The sequence below is a fragment of the Echinops telfairi genome, unplaced genomic scaffold (genome assembly GCF_000313985.2).
Source record: "Echinops telfairi isolate 266 unplaced genomic scaffold, ASM31398v2 ScPeMD7_7439;HRSCAF=8477, whole genome shotgun sequence".
Classification (NCBI taxonomy): Eukaryota; Metazoa; Chordata; class Mammalia; order Afrosoricida; family Tenrecidae; genus Echinops; species Echinops telfairi.
In genome coordinates, this window is record NW_022111339.1 from 4,369,313 (window position 1) to 4,387,902 (window position 18,590).

Below are 18,590 nucleotides of genomic sequence, written 5' to 3' on the forward strand. Positions count from 1 at the left end.
GCCCCCACCCCTTACCCCCACCCAGGGCAGTTCCACTTTGTCCTCTAGGGGTGCTGTGAGTGAGAAGTGACTGAAGGCAGTGAGGTTTTGATGATGCACCAGTCTCTCTTCGGAGCTTCGGACGCACAACAACAAATACCCACTGTTTTGGCTCTCTCCGAGCTCATCATCCATCAGAGAAAACTGACCCGCATCCCGCTGGAACACATCGTTATTTAAATACCTCTTTTTAAAATGAGTGCTAGGAAGAAACTCTTTCCCGAGGCTGGGAGAGCCTAAAAGATAACAAAGGGTTGACTGATGAGGTGTGGGTCCAGCGGGAAGCTTCCAGGCGGTGGGAACAGGATGCACAGAGGCCCAGCCGTGGGAAGACTCTGTTGGAAGGTGGAAAGGTCAGCATGTCAGGGGAAGCTCAGGTGGAGCAGAAGGAAGGCGGGAGAGCAGGGAAGCAGGTGGCTGAAGAGGCCAAGCATTTTTTTTTCCTATTACTGCATTATGACAGAATCTATACATCATCTGAATACATTGGCCACTGTAACCTTTTCTCTCTCTGAGATTCGATGGCATTGATCGCCGCGCGGTGGTGCAGCCATCGTCACTGAGCAGACATGAGGAGGAGGGCGGGTCTGTGGGGGACTTGGGGGTCCACAGGAGCTTGAGTTGAGCGGTCTCCGTAAAGCAAGGCGTGCTTGTTTGCTCGTTGGGAGTGAAGGCTGAGACTAGGGGGAAGGAAACTTGGGATTGATTGAGGTGCTGGGCCTTCCAGTGCAACCTGGCCTGGGTGTGATTGGGACTGTACAGAGCAGACGGGCACAGCCAGGACCAGAGTTGGCAGTGGAGTCAGCAGGAGGTCAAGGGCAGAAGCTGTGAGGCGCTAGAGCATGAGAGGCCTTGGCATGCTGAGTTAAGTGACAAGGGAGTTGGATAAGAGTGAGGTGTAGCAATGATGCTAGTGTTGGCTCTTTTCTAGAGGGCTTCCTGTATGCCTGTGGTCCCTGGGTGGTGCCAATCATTAACACACTCAGCTGCTAACTGGAAGAGTCCACCTAGAGGTGGCTCAGAAGAAAAACCTGGTGATCTACTTGATGAGGGCAATGAATGTACAAATGTGCTTTACACAATTGATGTATGTATGTATTGTGATAAGAGTTGTATGAGCTCCTCATAAAACGATTAAAAAAAAATAAGTGTCGCTGCCTGGCCAATGAAAGGTGGAGAGGCCAGTGTGGAGGCTGATGTTGCCGGTGGTCAGTGACAGTAAGGTGGAGGGGAAGGGTGCATCTTGAACATCAGCAGGTAGAGGTGACTCCAGAGAGCCTGAAGGGGTGGTGTGTGGGTTATCATGACGGTCACCGAGGGGGCTGGGCAGCCTCTCTCCGGCTCCAGCATGTTTCCCCTGCCAGGGCATGGGGGTAGGTTTGGGTGGCTGCGAAGGATGCTCATTTTATCCCACTTGCTGCGTGTTCACAACCATCTCACTCTTGGGCTTCTACGTTTTCTTCCATGCCAGGGTCTGTGTGCACCACCCGCACAAAGACTGGCGTGGGCTACCCGCAGCTGAGCGCAGTGATTGAGTGTGCTGACTCTGCCCACGGCTTGAAGGGCCACATCATCTCGGTGAGTCTGCACGCAGGGCCTGAGCGGGGCTACTGCTGGCTGGGGATGGGGGGAAGGGGAACGGGGCGGGGTTGGGGAAGGCACGTGGGCAGAACGGGGAGACAGGGCATCTTAGGCTGCTGGGCCCAGTTCCTGGCTGCCATTCGCCTGACTGTCATTTTGTGGACTTGAACACGTGAGCACTAGGTGCGCAGCTCCTGCGCGCCGGGTTGCTGTAGGGGAGCCGCACACTCTCAGAACAAGAGTGGCAGGTAGCGTGGTGAGAAGAATGCCGTGGGAGCTTTAAGACAAGGAAGAGGAGAGGACCACGGATCCTAGATTTGGGGAAGGGACGCGATCAAGAAAGGCTTTTTGGCGTAAGGGTTATGGAGACCTGATGCAGAAAGGCGTTCACCAGGTAAAGCGGGGAAGAAGGGCAGAGAAAGAGCTTTGTAAACAAGAATGGCACTGTGAGTGGGACTGGACAGGGGGTGGGGTGAGCCGGAAGTGGGGCAGGAGTACGAGATGTGGCAGAGTGAGTCACAGAAGTGGACACGAACCTGGGAAGCGTGTGGAAGCGTGTGACTTTATCCCAGAGGCACTGAAAAGGGACAGGTGGGATTGAGCAGAATGACTAATGGGGTGATTTATCTTAGCAAGGCAGACAAGGGGCCGAATGGGTGTAAGACAGTCACATGGGGAATCACACTGGGCAGGAACGCCAACATGGTGGCGCTTCCACACAGCAGAGCGGAGGGCAGGACGGTCATGCAGAGCAAACAGACCTTCAAACTGGACTGGACATACTGATTAGATGTTTAGGGAGGTGTGGGCCAGAGAGGAGGCAGAGCCAAGGAGGGGGCAGCCCCGGGGGGAAAAAGAATAGGAACCCAGGGTCGGGTTTGGGGTGGGGAGCTGGGGAATTCTATTGCCTTCCTCAGTTCAAGGGGCATCTTCAAGAACCCTGCTGACGCAGTGGTTAAAGCAATTGGTTGCTCATCCAGATTGTTGGCAGGGTGAACCCCCCAGCCACTCTAGGGGAGATGGAGGAGACCATCTGCCTCTGGATCCTTGGAAACCCTTGGGAGCAGCCCTATTTTGCCCTGTAGCATCGCGATGCGTCAGAAGCAAATTGATGGCAATGGGTTTTGGAGAGGCATTCCTCCCAGAGGCACCTCAGAAGAAAGGCCTGGTGATCCACCTCTGAAAAACCAGCCATGGAAACCCCATGGAATGCCGTTTGGCTCTACCATCCAGCAGGGTGCTTCCTGAGTCGGAATCAAGTCCACGGCAACTGGTTCTCCAAGGGGCATCTATCGGGAACTCCACTGGGTATTTGGATTCTTCGGATGGAAACCCAAGACTTGTGTGTGGGTGAGGGGACCTAGGGAGAATGTGAGAGTGAGAAGTGACGTTGGCCTGGGGTGACCCTGGATGAACTCCAGTGTAGGTCCAGAGGTGCACCTGTGGGACGGAGAAGCGAGGAGGTGAGACCTGGAGTCTGGCGTCAGAGATGGCCAGGCGAGCGAGCTGCAAGTGGGGAGGCCATGGGCAGCAGGGTCAGATTCTCTCACAGGGAACTTTTGTTTCTGAAGGTGGAGGCTACAATGATTAATTTTTGCATCATGTTTCTTTTTTTATTAATAATTTTATTGGAGAGGCTCTTACAAATCTTATAACAATTCATTCAATTGTATTCAGCACACTTGCCATCAACATTTGCAAAACATTTTCTTTCTACTTGAGCCCTTGTTATCAGCTCCCCTTTTTCTCTTCCCTCCCCCACCCTCCCACTCTCCTGAATCCTTGATCAATTAAGTGTTATTATTGTTCTTTCATGTGATCACTTTTCTAATACATGCATTTGATGAGATACATTTTCATCTCGGCCGTGCTTCTGATGTGGTCCACATGTTTTCATAAGTAGGATTTTCCTTTTCATTTCATCCAAAATACATTTTAAATCTCTCTTGAGACATTTCCCTGGGCCCGTGTGTGCCGGGTGTCATCGAGAAGCATGCCGTCTGATGTCCAAGTGCATTAGGGTTCTGCAGTCATCTTTCTGTGATTCAGTTCTACTTTGGGTCCACTGTGGTCTGCAAGTATCCTCGGAATGGCCTTGGCTCTTACATATTTGTTAGGGTGCATTGGCTGCTGGCCCAGGACGTGGCCTTTCTTGGTGGCTGGTCCATTCAAAGCTAGGTAAAAGACTTCAGGTCAGAATGGAAAGCCAGCTTTTGCCTTGTGTCTCCCAAAGTCCAGCCAATGGACTTCTCAGCAGGTTGTGGAAGCGAGAAAACTTTGGCGTCTCCTTTCAGGCCATGGAAGAGATTCCTGGTTAGGCTGGGAAGCGAGGCTTGGCCCAGTGTCTCCCAGCAAGACAGGCATTGAACTTCCGGGAAGGCTGGCTCTCCTGGGCTGCCCTTCTTATTTGTTAGCTTATCATCCCATATCCTAATGAATATGGGACATTGTAATGCGTGTTGACCACTGTAATATTCAGTTCTGTGAGGACTCTTGAAATGACAAACATAACCACAGGTGAGGCAAATAAGAAGGGCAGCCCAGTAAAGCCAGCCTTCCCAGAAGTTCAAACCCTCCAAGTGCTCCAAGGGAGAACGATACGGCAGGTCGTCAGCGTCTGGGAAGATTACAACGTTGAAACCATATGCAGATGTCCTACAATGTCCTACAGGGTCACGATGAATCCAAATGGACTCTGCAGCCACAACTTTGGTTAGGTCACTGGTCACAGGCAGTGGGCAGGGTACCTCCATGGTAGAATTCCCGCCTTCCGTGCTGAAGACTCAGGTTCAATTCCTGGCCAGCACACCTCATCTACAGTTCCCACTCATCTGTTAAGGAGACTTGCATGCAGCCGTGAGGCTAAACAGGTTTCAGGAGAGTTTCCATGCTAATAGAGACTCGGAAGAAAGGGCTGGGAAATGATTCTGAAATTAGCGCTTGAAAACTCTGTGGATCCCAAAGGCTGACTGGATGGCAGTGACACTGCTAACTTTTGTGAGAACATTTGCCATCCTGGGGGGGGGGGGGCAGAATGTACGTTTGGGTGGGTTGAAAAATGAGGGGAAATAGATGAGAAGGGGCAAAGATTGAGGTGTTGGCAACAACACTTACATGAAGTTTCCGGAAGAATGGCCTCCCAGCGATCAGCTGCTAACCATCGATTAAGGATTGAATGAATGCCAGGCTAAGTCCGCCCCCAGTGTATCCATGCATCTAATCCCTCTTTATCCACATGGCAGCGATTCACACAGTTGGAGATAGGGATTACAGCTCTCCCACACGGTTCCTCTCAGGACCCACACAGTGACTTCCTCCGACACGAATGGTGTTGTTACAGGTTCTCATCAGACACATACTGTGGTACAATGGTGACTTCCACTTCTCTGGATGTGAGGGCTTTTGGGGGGTGGGGGTGGGGGTTTAAGTAATTTTAGAAGTGCTGGGATGTTTTCAGTAGTCTTACAACAATGTTGATTCATATCGAACAGATTACGCTAAGCCTTCAGACCTTTTTATAATTGCTAAGCCAGGCACCCACACTATATAATTGCTGGTTGATATTTTTTTCTTCTTCTTTTAAACCTGAAGGAAGGAAATTACATATACCCTTGTAGGGATGTAGCTTATGATTAGTACTCAGTCTTTGACTCTATTGAGGTTTGCTCTCTAGACCTGGTTTTAGGATATAACTACAGCAGAAATATTAAGGACAAAGCTTTATAAGAGGCGTTGAAAACTACTTTAAAAATGCACTAATCCCATTTGAGTCTTAGGGCAACATTTGGTCACTGTCACTGTCCCTTTTATTTAATATCAGTTGATTTTTCAGTAATCACTGAAGCTAGAATCCAGGTCCTTGCTCTTTACATATTATTCCACTTATTTCATGAGTTCCATCTAATTCTTTATCTTTTCACTGTCCTGGGCTGGGTTTTCTAGAATAGCACATCCAGTGACGCATGCAGATGTATACAGAGGGAGACCTTTTATCAAGAAAGTGGTTCACACAGTAGAAGCAGGCAAGTACATGTCCAGGCAGGTTCCAAATCCTGGGGTCAGATGATAGGCTGGAGGTGTTCCCAGACTCCAGTAGTTTCCAGGGCTGATGAACCCAAGATCAGCAGACGAGCTATCGACTGGTGGCTGCAGAGGCAAATGAATCCAAAGATCACAGGTCAGATGGCAAGCCACTGGTAGACTCCCAGGATTAGTAGGCAATATGGCTGGCCTTTGGCTCAATTTCAAAGAACCAGTGGTCATTGAGCTAGGAGCAGGCTCCAGAGCCAGGACAAACGAAGCGGCCTTTTCCACACTGTCCATTTATATTGGAAGTAGGTCACAGCCCTGAGGAACTTTCCTTAAAATTAAAAGATCAGGACTTTGACCTGAGTCAGAGTGCTGCCTCCCACCCTAATCTTACAACTGATTGGCTGCTCATAGCAGATTCCATTAAGGAATTGATTCCATTGTGTTAGGTCACATCACTGGGGATTACTAGCTCCTAACTGCTGAGCCACTGAGAACCCTGGCTCAGCCAAGTTGACATAAATGGTCATCCATTCATCCATTCATTCAGTATTAATTGAGAATCTACAACATGCTGCAAGCTAGAACATTAAACACAGATCTATTGACTGATGACAGTTGTAAGGCCCTCTACTGAGTACCTCCGCTCAGTAGCCCAGTGAACAAATGAACATGCATTTATTGAACAACTAATATTTAAGAGGTTCTATTCTGGGTTGACAGAGAACCACCCGTCCAGTCCACATTTGGAAAGTGCACCGAACACTACCATTCTTTAGTATGTGTTAGCCTAGTGGCTCATGCATGTCAACTGTAGCCTTGCCTTGGGCCGCATGAAAATCAACAGAGAAACTTTTATTAAACTGAGATTCGTGGCCTCCATCCTAGTGAGTTAGACTTTCTAGAGCTTGGTCCTCCAAAGCACCATATGTCAGGTTCATAATTCTCCATTACCTAATGATATTCACCATCAAGAGCCTTCATTAAGATTTGAGGACTATATCTTATATTTTGGCTCTATGATGGCATAATGGGTTACATGTTGGGCTGCTAACCACAAGGGTCAGCAGATCAAAACCACCAGTCACTCTGCGGGAGTGAGAAGACAGTTTCTACTCCTGTGGTGTAGTGGTTACTGCTGGGCGGTGACCCGTATGGTCAGCAGTTGAGAACCATCAGCAACCTCTCGGGAGAAAGGCTGGGCTTTCTACTCCCATAAACAGTTGCTATCTTAGAAACCCCCAGAGGTTCTCTGTGAGTCAACACTGGCTCGACAACAGTGTGTGAACTATTTACCTCTCAGAAACCTCTCGGGGCAGTCCTATTGGCTTCCAGAGGATTGCTATGAGTCAGAACCTTGACGACAGTGAATTTGGTGTTTTTGTGATCATCTATATTACTTGGATAACCACTGTTTCTAAGTTGTTATTAGCTGTCTTTGAGCCTGCTCCAACTCATAGTGACATATATACAGCAGAAGAAAACACGCCCAGTCCTGTACCAGTTTCCTAATTGTTGTCCTCTTTGAGCGCATGGTTGCTATTGTGTGTCATCCACTTCAGAGAGGGTCTTCCTCTTTTTCTCTGGTTTTACCAACCCTGATGCCCTTTTTCCAGGGACTAGTTTCTCCTGATAACATGTCCAAAGTATGTGAGACAAAGACTCACCACCCTTGCCTTTGAGGAGCATTCTGGCCACACTTCCACCGAGACAGGCCTGTTTGTTCTGGCAGTCCGTGGTACTTTCAATATTCTTCGCCAGCACCTTAGTGCAAATGCCTCCACCTTTCTGCAGTTGTCCTTTTGCTTTCACATGCGTATGATGCCACTGAAAATGCCATGGCGTGGGTCACCTGGATAGCTTTGCTCTTTAATACTCTAAATCTAGGACAGATGAACCTCTCAGGACCAGGGGTGACAGTGGCGATACCAGGAGGGAAAGGGGGTGTAGGAAGGGGGAATGGATCACAGGGAGCTACATATATCCTCCTCTCTGGGGGACGGGCAGCAGAGGGGTGGGTGAAGGGAGACACCGGACAGTGTAATATAAGATACAATAATAATTTATAAATTATCAAAGGTGCATGGGGGAGAGGGGAGGAGGAAGGGAAGGGGAGGGGGAAAAAAGAAAACGAGCGGATTTCGGGAACCCAAGAGGAAAGTGAATTTTGGGAATAATGAGGGCAGCAAATGTATAGATGTGCTTTATACAATTGATCTATGTATTGTGATGAATTGTATGAGCCCCAATAAATTGATAAAAAAAAAAGAGGTTTCAGCAGACTTGCCTGATGCAATATATCATTTGGTTTCTTGACTGCTGCTTTCATGAGCATTGACTGTAGATTTGAATAAAATGAAATTCTTGATAACTTCAATCTTTTCTTCTTTTTTCATGACGTTATCGACTGGTCCAATTGTGAGGATGTTTGTTTTCTTCACGTCATGCTGTAATCCATACTGAAGGCTGTCATTTTTTATCTTCATCAGTAAGTCCTCTTGGCCTTCACGGTGTAACGCTGTGTCATCTGTACATCAGGGTTACCGATAAACCTTCCAATCCTGAGTCTTCCGGTATCCCAGCTTATCAGATGATTTGCTCAGCATCCAGAATGAATACAAATGATGAAAAGAGACAGCCCTGAAACACACCTTTCCTGATGTTAAACCACATAGCAATCCCTTGTTCTGTTTCAACGACTGCCTCTTGGTCTATGTTCAAGGTCTTCATGAGTACACTTAAAGGTTTTGGAATTCTCATTCTTTGCAATGTTATCTGTAGTTTGTTGTGTTCCACACAGTTGATTGCCTTTGCATAGTCAATGAAACACAAGTAAACATCTTTCTGGTATTCTCTCTTTTCATCTGAAACCCATCTGATATTATGGATGATATCCCTTGTTCCATGTCCTCTTCTGCATCTTGTCTGAATTTCTGGTAGCTCTCTGTCCATGTACTGCTGAGACCGCTTTTGAATTATCATTAGCAAAATTTTACTTGCATGTGATGTGACTGGTATTGCGGGATAGTTTCTGCATTCTGTTGAGTCATTTTTTCTTTGGAATGGACACAAATAATGGATCTCATCCAGTTGATTGGCCAGGTAGCTGTCTTCCAAATGTCTTGGCATAGGTGAGTGAGTGTTTCCAGTACTTCATCAGCAGGTTGTTGGAACATTGGGGAATGGGAATTCCATCAACTCTTGGAGCCTTACATTTCACTAATGCCTTCAGTGCAATTTGGAGTTCTTCCTTCTGTATTCTTGATGATAGGCCACCTCTTGTTCAAAAGTTAACCAATGCTTAGTTGTGGGCCAATCAGTAACGTTTTACTGTGAATTTATTCATGACACCATTCTTAATATCTTTTTAGAATCTTCAAGCTTGCTTAGTTTATAGGTCCATTTGGACCAAGGGTCAGAGCAGGGGCAAGCTGTTCTGATTAGCCAGAGGACTTAGGTCCTCTCACACACCACCACCTGACGTATGGCTTCTCCTAGCAGGCCTCTGAGTGGAATGCCTGGAATAGGCCAGGAGCATAAACATCGACCGAGGACTTGGATAGCAATGCATTTTCAGTCCCACCCAGAGCTACTCATGTAGCAATTCTGCAGGCAAGGCCCAGGGATCAGTTCCTACAAACCCTTAGGTGTTTCTGTTGTCCCTTCAAGTCTGAGGACCACTGATTACATCATGGAGACTTAATCACCTCTGACTGCCTCACCCTTCCATAGGTATGATTCATCTGTTACTGCCAATAGGGATGTTGACAGCCCAGCTTGGGATGTTGGTGCTATGAAGCACTTCTGACCCTACTTGTGTGCACTGAGGTTCTTGTATTGACACTAATGGTGAGACCTTTCCTAGATAGTGGTGTTCCTATGGTTATTAGCTAGTGTTGAGTCAGCTCCAACTGTGGTGACCCCTTGTACATTGGAATGAAACTTTCCCCACCCCCATGCTGTGTGATAGATCAGACTCCTGTAATTTATAGCGTTTTCACTGGCTGATTTTCCAAAGTAGAGTGTAAGCCTTTTTTATTGTTGTTCCTATTCTGTGTTAGTCTGGAAGCTCCATTGAAACTTGTTCATTATCATAGCAACATACAGGTGTCCACTGCCACATAAGTGGTGGCTGTGCAGGAATTGCATTATCTTGGGATTGCTCATCAGTCTCCAGAATGAAGGTGAGAATTCTCCCAGGGGACCACTAAGAGGTGGGGTTAGGAGTTCATTTTGTATAGCCAAAAGATCAAGTGAGGTTCATAGGTATTGATAGGCGTTGGATCCTTGACTTTAGCTCATTCCTTCTAACCAACTGACTACCTTAGGATTCGAAACACCCATGGTGGCTCCCACAGTCCCTCTGTTTAATAGGATTTGACAAGTGAGTTCCTTCCACTTATCAATGTTTTAAACCTGCCGGAGATCCATCAGACATTCTGGACTCTGACACGTTGTCCAATTTCCAGCTGTCAAGTTGTACACTTCAGTTGCTGAACTCACACACCTGTGTTGTTGAAGATCCGGAGGAAGTCACTGTGGGGGAATCTACTTGTTCAGCAGTTGCTTGCTCCCCAGAGGCTGTGCCTGAATGGAGTTTCTATTTTTGGTGGCCTACTTGTGTCTCAGGGAGGCAGGGAGCTGGAAGAGGCAGGACAGCCCCTGCATGTGTGAAGATGAAGGTGTGACCAGTTTGTTTGTTTTTTCTTGTCATTTGCTGAAGACATAACACCAAAGAGAGAACTTTAACAGTAGAAACAGCCTTTGAGGAAATAGTAACTCTCATTTTCCCAGTTCTGGGCGCCATTGTTGCTGGGCATAGCTATTGGTGCTACTGAAACCAAGCCCATTACCATTGAGCCAGTTCCCACTCATAGCACCCCAAGGTGGGGTTTTGGAGCCAAAGCAGATAGCCCTACCTTTCTCCCACCAAGTGGCTGGAAAATTTGAACCGCTCACTTTGAGGTTAGCAGCCCGGCACTCCATCCACAGCACCACTAGGGCTTCTTCTCGAGCGATATAAGGACCTGCTTTGTGCTTATCATCTGCCAGGCAAAATGCACACACACTTGCAACCGCCTGATAGAGCAGCTCTTCCTCCCTGCTGACAGTCAAGGAAATAAAAACCTGGAGGATTTATGAAGGCTTCAAAAAATTAATGTTGAGGGGGTGAGGGGGTGGTAGGAAAAGATAATGGAATTTTTCCACGAATTCTTAGAAGCCTCCTGGTAAGTACCTTGTTCAGCATCACATGGCTGGTGAGGGGCGGAGCCAGCACTCAGAGTGAGGGACGCTTATTGCTGACAGTTCACAAATCAAGTTCCCACTCTCATACCATCATGGCTTTTCTACCTCAAATGGGATTTGCTCTCGGAAAAAAAGTTTATATCTAACCCTTATCAATTATTGCTTGGAATATTTGCACAGGACAACATACCAGTCAGTTGTTTCATTTTTAGTTATTTGCCAGCTCTAAAGAGGAGTCCTGGTGCCCTTGAGGGTTACGAGGTGGGCTGCTAACCTCAAGGTCAGCAGTTTGAAACCACCAGCTGCTTCACTGGAGAAAGATGAGGCTTTCTACTGCTGTAAAGAATGTCTCAGAAACCCACAGGGGCAGTTCTACCCTGTCTTATAGGGTCACTATGAGTCAACATCAACTCGATCCGATGGCAATGAATTTGAGTTTTGGGCCAATTCTAAATATTTATGTATGAGGGCCAGGATAGGGCTATGGACAGCATTGGGAAATGACCTCCAGGCAGCAGCGGAAAGCAGGCTGAATGTGTCTTACCCCTCGGGAAAGTAGGGCTGTGCGTGCTTAAATGTACAGTACACCTCCGTTGGTCTGCATTGCCCACTTTGTACATGCCTACAGAAACCAAATTGGAGCAGATGAAGGAAATGTACAATTTTCTAGCAAATGTGATTCCTTCCTCTTCCTGGAGCCACATCTACTATGGACATCCTGACCCATCCCAGGAAGAGGAGAATTCATGTTCTAAGCCTCAGAAGCACAGGGTCTTCCCCCGGGCCACAGTGATGTAACATTAGGGAGAGAACCTAGTCTGTTCACAAGGGAATACTCATATGTCCGCGAGCCAGAGGCTTATTATGCAGAGATGGTTTGTTGTTTGTTTTAAAGGAAGATGTTATGTAATGGGAGCACGAGTGTGGTTAATCGATTTGATTATATGTTGGAAAACCTATGGTTTAGAGCTGGTTTTGATTGTCGGCACTTTAAAATGAATTGATGGGGCCAGAGAAGGGCCTATCAGGATTATAGAGTTGAAAGAAACAGCAGAGAAGGTCCGGCTTTGGGCCACAACAGACAGTGTCACAGAGACGTCACAGTGCAGAGACCATTGTTTGTCTGCCCGGCCTGCCGTGAGTGCCCTCCAGTGAAGTTGTTCATTCCTAGCCACTTCACGGGACAGTCTAACTTCCCAAAGGGTTTGCCAGCCTTTAAGGAAGTGAACTGTGAGGTCTTTCTTCTGCTAGGTGAGTTCGGACTGCCACGTTTCAGACTACCCATCCGGGATCCTTATGTGGAGAGCTTGCTTCTGAAATCATCTTTTCTCAGTGCCCTGTGATCCTCTGGGGGTGAGGGAAGCCATGTGTGAATAACACATAACGGGAGAAATAATGGCAGTCAGTTAATTCACAGAAGCAGCCCTGGTGGTGCCGTCAACTACAAGGTGAGCGGTTCCAACCCTCCAGCCTCTCTGTGTAAGCTAAGGCTGTCTGTTCCTATAGAGATATACGGTCTCAGAAATTCTAAATAGGATCGCTTTGAGTCACAATCAACACAATGGCACTGGGTTTGCTTTGGGGATTTTTAAGTGCTCAAAGAAGACAATAGTGTAGCCTTCACACCAATAGTTTTATTAGAAATGCACAGAAACCCTCAAGCAGAGTGAGTCCTGGCTCCTGGCCTGGTGGGTTTTATAAGCCAGCATTCAGCTGCCAACTGAAAGGTCAGCAGTTTGAACCCACCTTGGGAGAAGGATAACACAGTCCACTTCTGTAAGGATTTACAGCCTTGGAAACCATGCCGAGCATTCTGCCCCGCTCTATGCCCCTGTCTGTGCCCCGCTCTATACCCCTGTCACTATGAATCAAAATGGGCTGGGTGGCACAGTGGATCTACTGCAGTTTGTTTTTGCGTTTGTAAAGTGAGCTCAAGTGGAGCCGAGGTTAAGCCTTCAGCTGTGGTGAGAATGCTCTAAGGGAGAAAGAGTGACAGTTTTGCTTTTAGAAGGATGATTGTCTTGGAAAGTTTAGGGGGCCGCTCTACCCTCTCCTTCAGGGTCACTGTGAATGGAAAGTAACTCGATGTGCAGTTTCTAGGCTTCTAAAGAGACACAGTGAGCCATTCTGGGTAGCCTGCTCATAGAGTCCCCCCTTCCCCCCATGGTTAAATCAGCCCAAGATATCAGGGGAGAGTGGGTCTCCAGAACGGATGTGTGGTTTTAAAAGCCCCTTGCTATTGAGGGGATGCTGACTCATAGCGACCATAGAGGACTGAGCAGAACTGTACCTTCCGGTTTCCAACACCCAAAATATTTTTCCTATGGAGTGGCTGGTGGGTTGGAGCCCACCTTGTGGTTAGCGGCCCAATCACTAGGCACCTTTTAAAGGTCAATGGGGACCGTCAGTGCAGGTGACTAGGCTGCAAAGACAAAGGCGTGCTCTCCATGGAATCTCACCTTAATGCAGGCAGGGCGGGGAAGGTGACTGATGAACGCGTAGCTGCAAACTTGCTCCCGGCTTGCCTTGTGGATGGTGTCCCTAGCTGTCTGATCGTGTATTATGTAACCGGTGCAGGAGGGGCTCGGGAGCCCCTGGCGACAGGACACAGGCAGGTGCTGGGTTTGGGTGGAAGAAGAACAGCTGGCGTGTGGGGTGCTTAGTCTCCAAGCGGCTCAGTCGTTGCGGGGAGGGGGGGCGCACCGCTTCTCCAAACTCCCGCTGACTTTCTCACCCTGCTTTTCCCCCTTTTTGAAGGACGGAGGCTGCACGTGTCCAGGAGATGTCGCCAAAGCCTTCGGTAAGGACCCGGCTGGGAGCAAGGCTTCTGCGTTGCGGTGCTGAGGCTGCGGGGCGGAGCCAGAGTAGGGGCGGCGGGCCCGAGGGTGAGGGGTCGGGGCCTAGACCGGCAGGGCGGGGCCGCGGGGTGCACAGAACCCTTCCTTAGGATGGTCCGCACTTTCTTCTCTGGGGGTTCTGGTGCGGGGATTTCAGGCCAAATTGTTCGGAATTCCCCCGTTCTGGCCGAGTGCCCAGAAGATGGTGGCACTCCTGCACGCTAGGTTGGTTCAAGTCCCAGAGGAGAGAAGGCACAGGGAACCCCTTTGTGGGGACAGTCCAGTCTGATTAGTAGTAACTGCAGGGAGGGCCTTTGGCGCACCCCGGGAAATCCCGCGGAAGAGACCTCCTGCAGGTTCTCATGCTGGAGGAAGACTGTTTTCTAGCAGGGCGGCAGCAGCATCTGGCGGTGCAGTGGTTCGGGGTGCTAGGGCCTGAGTCCTCAGATGGGTTTCTTGGGAAAATCAACTGCACGTCCAGGACCTCAGCTAACAGGCTGGAAAACAGGGTTACTAAGTCCTGTCAGAGCTCACAGCACTGTGGGGCACCAAACTGTTAGATGTGGGCTGGCTGGAGGAGCTATGGGGGTTAGACGAAGCTGGCAGGTCCCCCATCTCCTTAACTGAAATGGGGTCGTTTTGTGTCAATTCCAGCTCACCAGTTTGCTAGCTTCTCTCTCCCACCCCCACCCCTCCTCCTCACCTCCCCTTCCTTCCTTTCTTTCTTTGTTAGGGTAAACTTCTTGTCTTAGGAATTCTGGTTTCTAGTATGAAGACCCAAAAAGTATCCGCCCAAATACCAGGAACAGAAGTTCTCTGTAGCAGAGTTTAATAACACCCCTAGAGACTGCCTTAAAACTGGCCACCCTTTTTATTTAATCCCATTCCGAAAGCCCTGATCCAGTTTGCGACTGCGTTCCAGGGGAGTGGGTGACAAGGCTAGGAGTCACATAGGAGAACTCAGGACTCCCACACTTGCTCGCTCCTGACTGTGAGGATCATCCATCAAGAACACTTCCCTCTTGATTTGTGAGCTGGATCTACTTCATCCTGATGGATGTTTCCTCTCGGACCCCCTTCTCATAGTTCACCGTTCTCTCTAGCACCTTGTCATCAGGGAGGTGCCTGGTAGAGACCAGATCAGGGTGTGGTTCTGGGCAGTCAGACTCATGTTCAGACCCCAGGCTTAGCTCAGATCCCCTCTGGTGTCTCTTTCTTAACTCCCCTCGTCCCCTCAGGGGTTCTGAGCAAGAGAGACAATGTCAGGGAAAGCAGGGATGAGAGAAGAATCCATGGGGAAGGGAATTGGAAACCACTTCAAAGCATCCTTGAAATGCACCTGTGCTTCGTGCTCCTGCTGATTCAGTTTCGGGTCCACTTTGAGGCAGACAAGCCATTCTTGGTGCTCTCGGGGGAACATGATTTGTTCTGACCTCCCCTTAAGGCTAGGACAGGTGTCAGCTGGACCAGCATTTGCCTTAGGATCCTGGAAGGAAAGCTGTGCAGAACTGGCTTCAAAGTAGAAAGGTTCTGCGTGCCAGGGCCACCTGGAGGCCAGGGCAGGGGTGCCCCCTGCAGAGCAGTCCTTGCAGAGATGCTAAATGCCCCATGCAACACCCCGCCCCCCATCATTTTAGCCACCTCTGAATGGCCAGGTGGAATACATCAAGGACCTCGTTTAATTGCCCTATGCTTAATTGTGCTTCCCAGATCCTGAGTTGGCTCAGCTGTTAACCTACACCTTAAGGACGCAGTTCTCTGAACCATATGGGGTTGTCCGAGTTTGAATGGACTTGATGGCACCTATTTTCGGGGGGAGGGGAGGGGTGGGGTGTATGACAATATTGGTCACCAAGCCTTTGCAAGCTCCGTTTGCTTCCCTCGGTGTGTTTCTAATACCCACCTCCCTGAATGGGTCTTCTTCACCGGTTTTGTAGCAGGGGAGAGGTTGGGCTTGTTTCCTTCACCATAGGCAGGGGAGAGGTGAGTTGAGAATCTAGAGCTGACGTCCCTAAGCGCTGCTTCTTAGTGTCCCCATGCTTGGCTTGTAGGAGCTGGAGCTGACTTTGTCATGCTGGGAGGGATGTTCTCGGGCCACACCGAGTGTGCTGGGGAAGTGATCGAGAGGAACGGCCAGAAACTCAAGCTCTTCTACGGGATGAGCTCCGACACGGCCATGAAGAAGCACGCAGGGGGCGTTGCTGAATACAGGTGAGGGGAAGCAGCCAGCGCTCCTTTGGTGAGGCCTGGGGCTTAAGGAACACCGGGTCTATTGGTATTAACATGTGGGAAGGGGCGAGACAGTGCATCTTCTTTCAGAAACTGGTTCTTCTTTCTGTGCCATGCCTGGGTAGTGCAAATGGGTGATGCTCTCAGCCGCTAACTGAAAGGGTGGAAGTTCTTGTTCACCCGGAAGCACCTTGGAAGAAAGACCTGGTGATCTACCGCCCCAAACTCAGGCATTGGAAACCCCTCTGGAGCACAGTCCTACTCTGACACACATGCGTCAGATTCAATTCCGTGGATGTGAACTGCATTTCCATCCAGCTGGCATTTGCAGGGTTTGAGGGCCTCCAAAGGAGGGACAAAGCAAAAGTGCTTGGGGCTGAGTTGGAAATGCGACTGGATTGGGGTGAAGGGGAAAGGTGTGTGTTAGCAGGTGTGTAATCAGGGGATGGAAGGCGCATCTGTCCTCCTCTGACTTCACAAGGGGGAGGGAGAGTCAACTTCACCATCTGCCCAAGGCTGATTCCCAGGAGGCAGAGGTCATATATGTCTTTACCCCCACCCCACCCCTGTTTATGAATTTACGAATCAACTGCCACACCCCTGCCCCAGCATGCTCTGCTTCTCTGCTGGGCTCAATATTTCATTGCCATGAACGCACCACATAGATTTTTCAGTTTGTTGGGAAAGTTAACAGGTTACAATTCAGGATCAGAATACTCTGGATATAGTTCTTTTGGCCAGGAATGCCTCTTGTCAGTCATACCCGGAAGCATACATCTCTGTGGCCCTCAGACTCTTAGCCACTCAGCCCTTTGGCCTCTCCCCTGTTTGGGCAACTGTTACCAAACTTCTTAAGGTACGGGGCTCTAGCTTTGTGGGTCAGCAAGCCTAGCTCCCCAGAATGAGTACCTAGAGGCAACCTACTCTGTAACTGAGTCTCCTGCCAGCAGGCACTCCGCTCTACTGACTCCACTGTGCTGCCTGCTGCTCTTGGCGCTGCTGCCGCTGCTTCTCCAGGGCCCAGCTCTGTCTCCTGGATCCAGGGGAGGTTCCCCGCACAGGGAGTCAGGGTCTGAGGGGCGTACACCACTTCTGGCTCTTTCTTCAAAGTGGGTGAGATCCCTCTTTCCTGTCTCCGAGATGGAGCATGTCATATGATCCATCTGGGGATGGCAAAATTGGCCAATCCCCACCTCAGAGTTCCACACAGCCAGTCATTGGGTGTGAGTTACCAAGGGGTTCACTGCACCACAGTAAGTCTGACTCCCACTCAACCAGCACTTAGAGGTGACTCTCCAGAGGTCCAACAGGTGGGTGGGGAAACGACCTTGTCCTTCTGATGCAGTTTTGCCGAGCTTTCCAGGTAGGCACGATGAGCCAGCTCAGGCTACAAGAGCTGGGTTGGCGAACAAACCCTGTCCATTGCATGTGATTGGTAGGGTCTTTTATTTTATTTTTTTTTAAGATGTTTGCAGCTACTTAGTTATAGTTATATAGTGGCGAAATGGGCTCAAACATAAAGAACAATTGGGAGGATGGCGCAGGCCCTGAGGGGCAAGGTTTCACTCCGAGTGCACATCTCCCAACAACATGTCCGAGGGTCTTCAACATTGCCCTGCTCTGGAGGGGCCCCCCAGCTGGTGCTTCTCAGTAGGGGCAGCACTAACGCCTGTGTGTGACAAAATGGGGACAGGCAGGGGGGTTGACAGTCACAGAAGGAAGCTGGCCTTGAGTAGGCTGCTTGTCTTTCTCTGGCCTGTCGGCTCTGCCCCACCACTGGGGGGAAAGCCTGAGCCTCCCTGGCTGCACCCCTTTTCTCCTGCCACCCACACCCAGAGCGCCTGGGAATCTGAGGAGGAGCCCCGTGGTACAATGGTTAGGAGTTGAACTGCTAACTGTAAAGTCAGTCGTTTGAAATCACCAGGGACAAGATGAGGCTATGTATTCCTGTAAAGCAGGGGTCCTCAAACTACTGTCCGCGGCCACATGCGGCCCACCAAGGACATCTATCCGGCCCGCCGGGTGTTTTTGCCCTGTTTTGTTTTTTTACTTCAAAATAAGATATGTGCAGTGTGCCTAGGAATTTGTCATTATTTTTTTAAAAATTATAATCTGGCCCTCCAATGGGTCTGAGGTACAGTGAATTGGCCCCCTGTTTAAAAAGTTTGAGGACCCCTGCTGTAAAGGGTTACAGTCTCAGAAACTCACAGGAGCAATTCTGGCTTGTTCTTTCTAGAGCAGCGGTTCTCACCTGTGGGTCATGACCCTTTTGGAGGATGAACGACCCTTTCACAGGGGTCACCCAGTTCCTAACAGTAGCAAAATTACAGTGATGAAGTAGCAACAAAGATCATCTTATGGTTGAGGGTCCCCACCACATGAGGAACTGTGAAAGGGTGGCGGCATCAGGAAGGTTGAGAACTGCTGCTCTACGTGGCTGCTGTGAGTCAGAATCTACACGGTGCTGGTGAGCTGGAGCTTGGGAGTCTGATGCCTTCAATAAGTTAGAGGTAACAATTGCAGGGCCCCACTGGGTGCGGCCCTGCTCTACCACGTGGAGCATGGCGGGAGTCGGCATCAACTGCATCACTGGGGTTGTGGGCTGAGCATGGGAGAGACGCTGTTGAG

General features: G+C 49.4%; 1 protein-coding gene across 1 annotated transcript in view; it reads left to right on the forward strand.

The window, feature by feature from the left end:
• GMPR (guanosine monophosphate reductase) overlaps positions 1-18,590 on the forward strand; it is a 63,075-nt gene that overhangs the window by 43,016 nt on the left and 1,469 nt on the right. Inside the window, exons 6-8 of the mRNA XM_004715294.2 lie at positions 1,511-1,617; positions 13,654-13,696; positions 15,785-15,944. Of these exons, the coding sequence (XP_004715351.2) occupies positions 1,511-1,617; positions 13,654-13,696; positions 15,785-15,944 (310 nt within the window). The remainder of the gene's footprint in view (positions 1-1,510; positions 1,618-13,653; positions 13,697-15,784; positions 15,945-18,590) is intronic.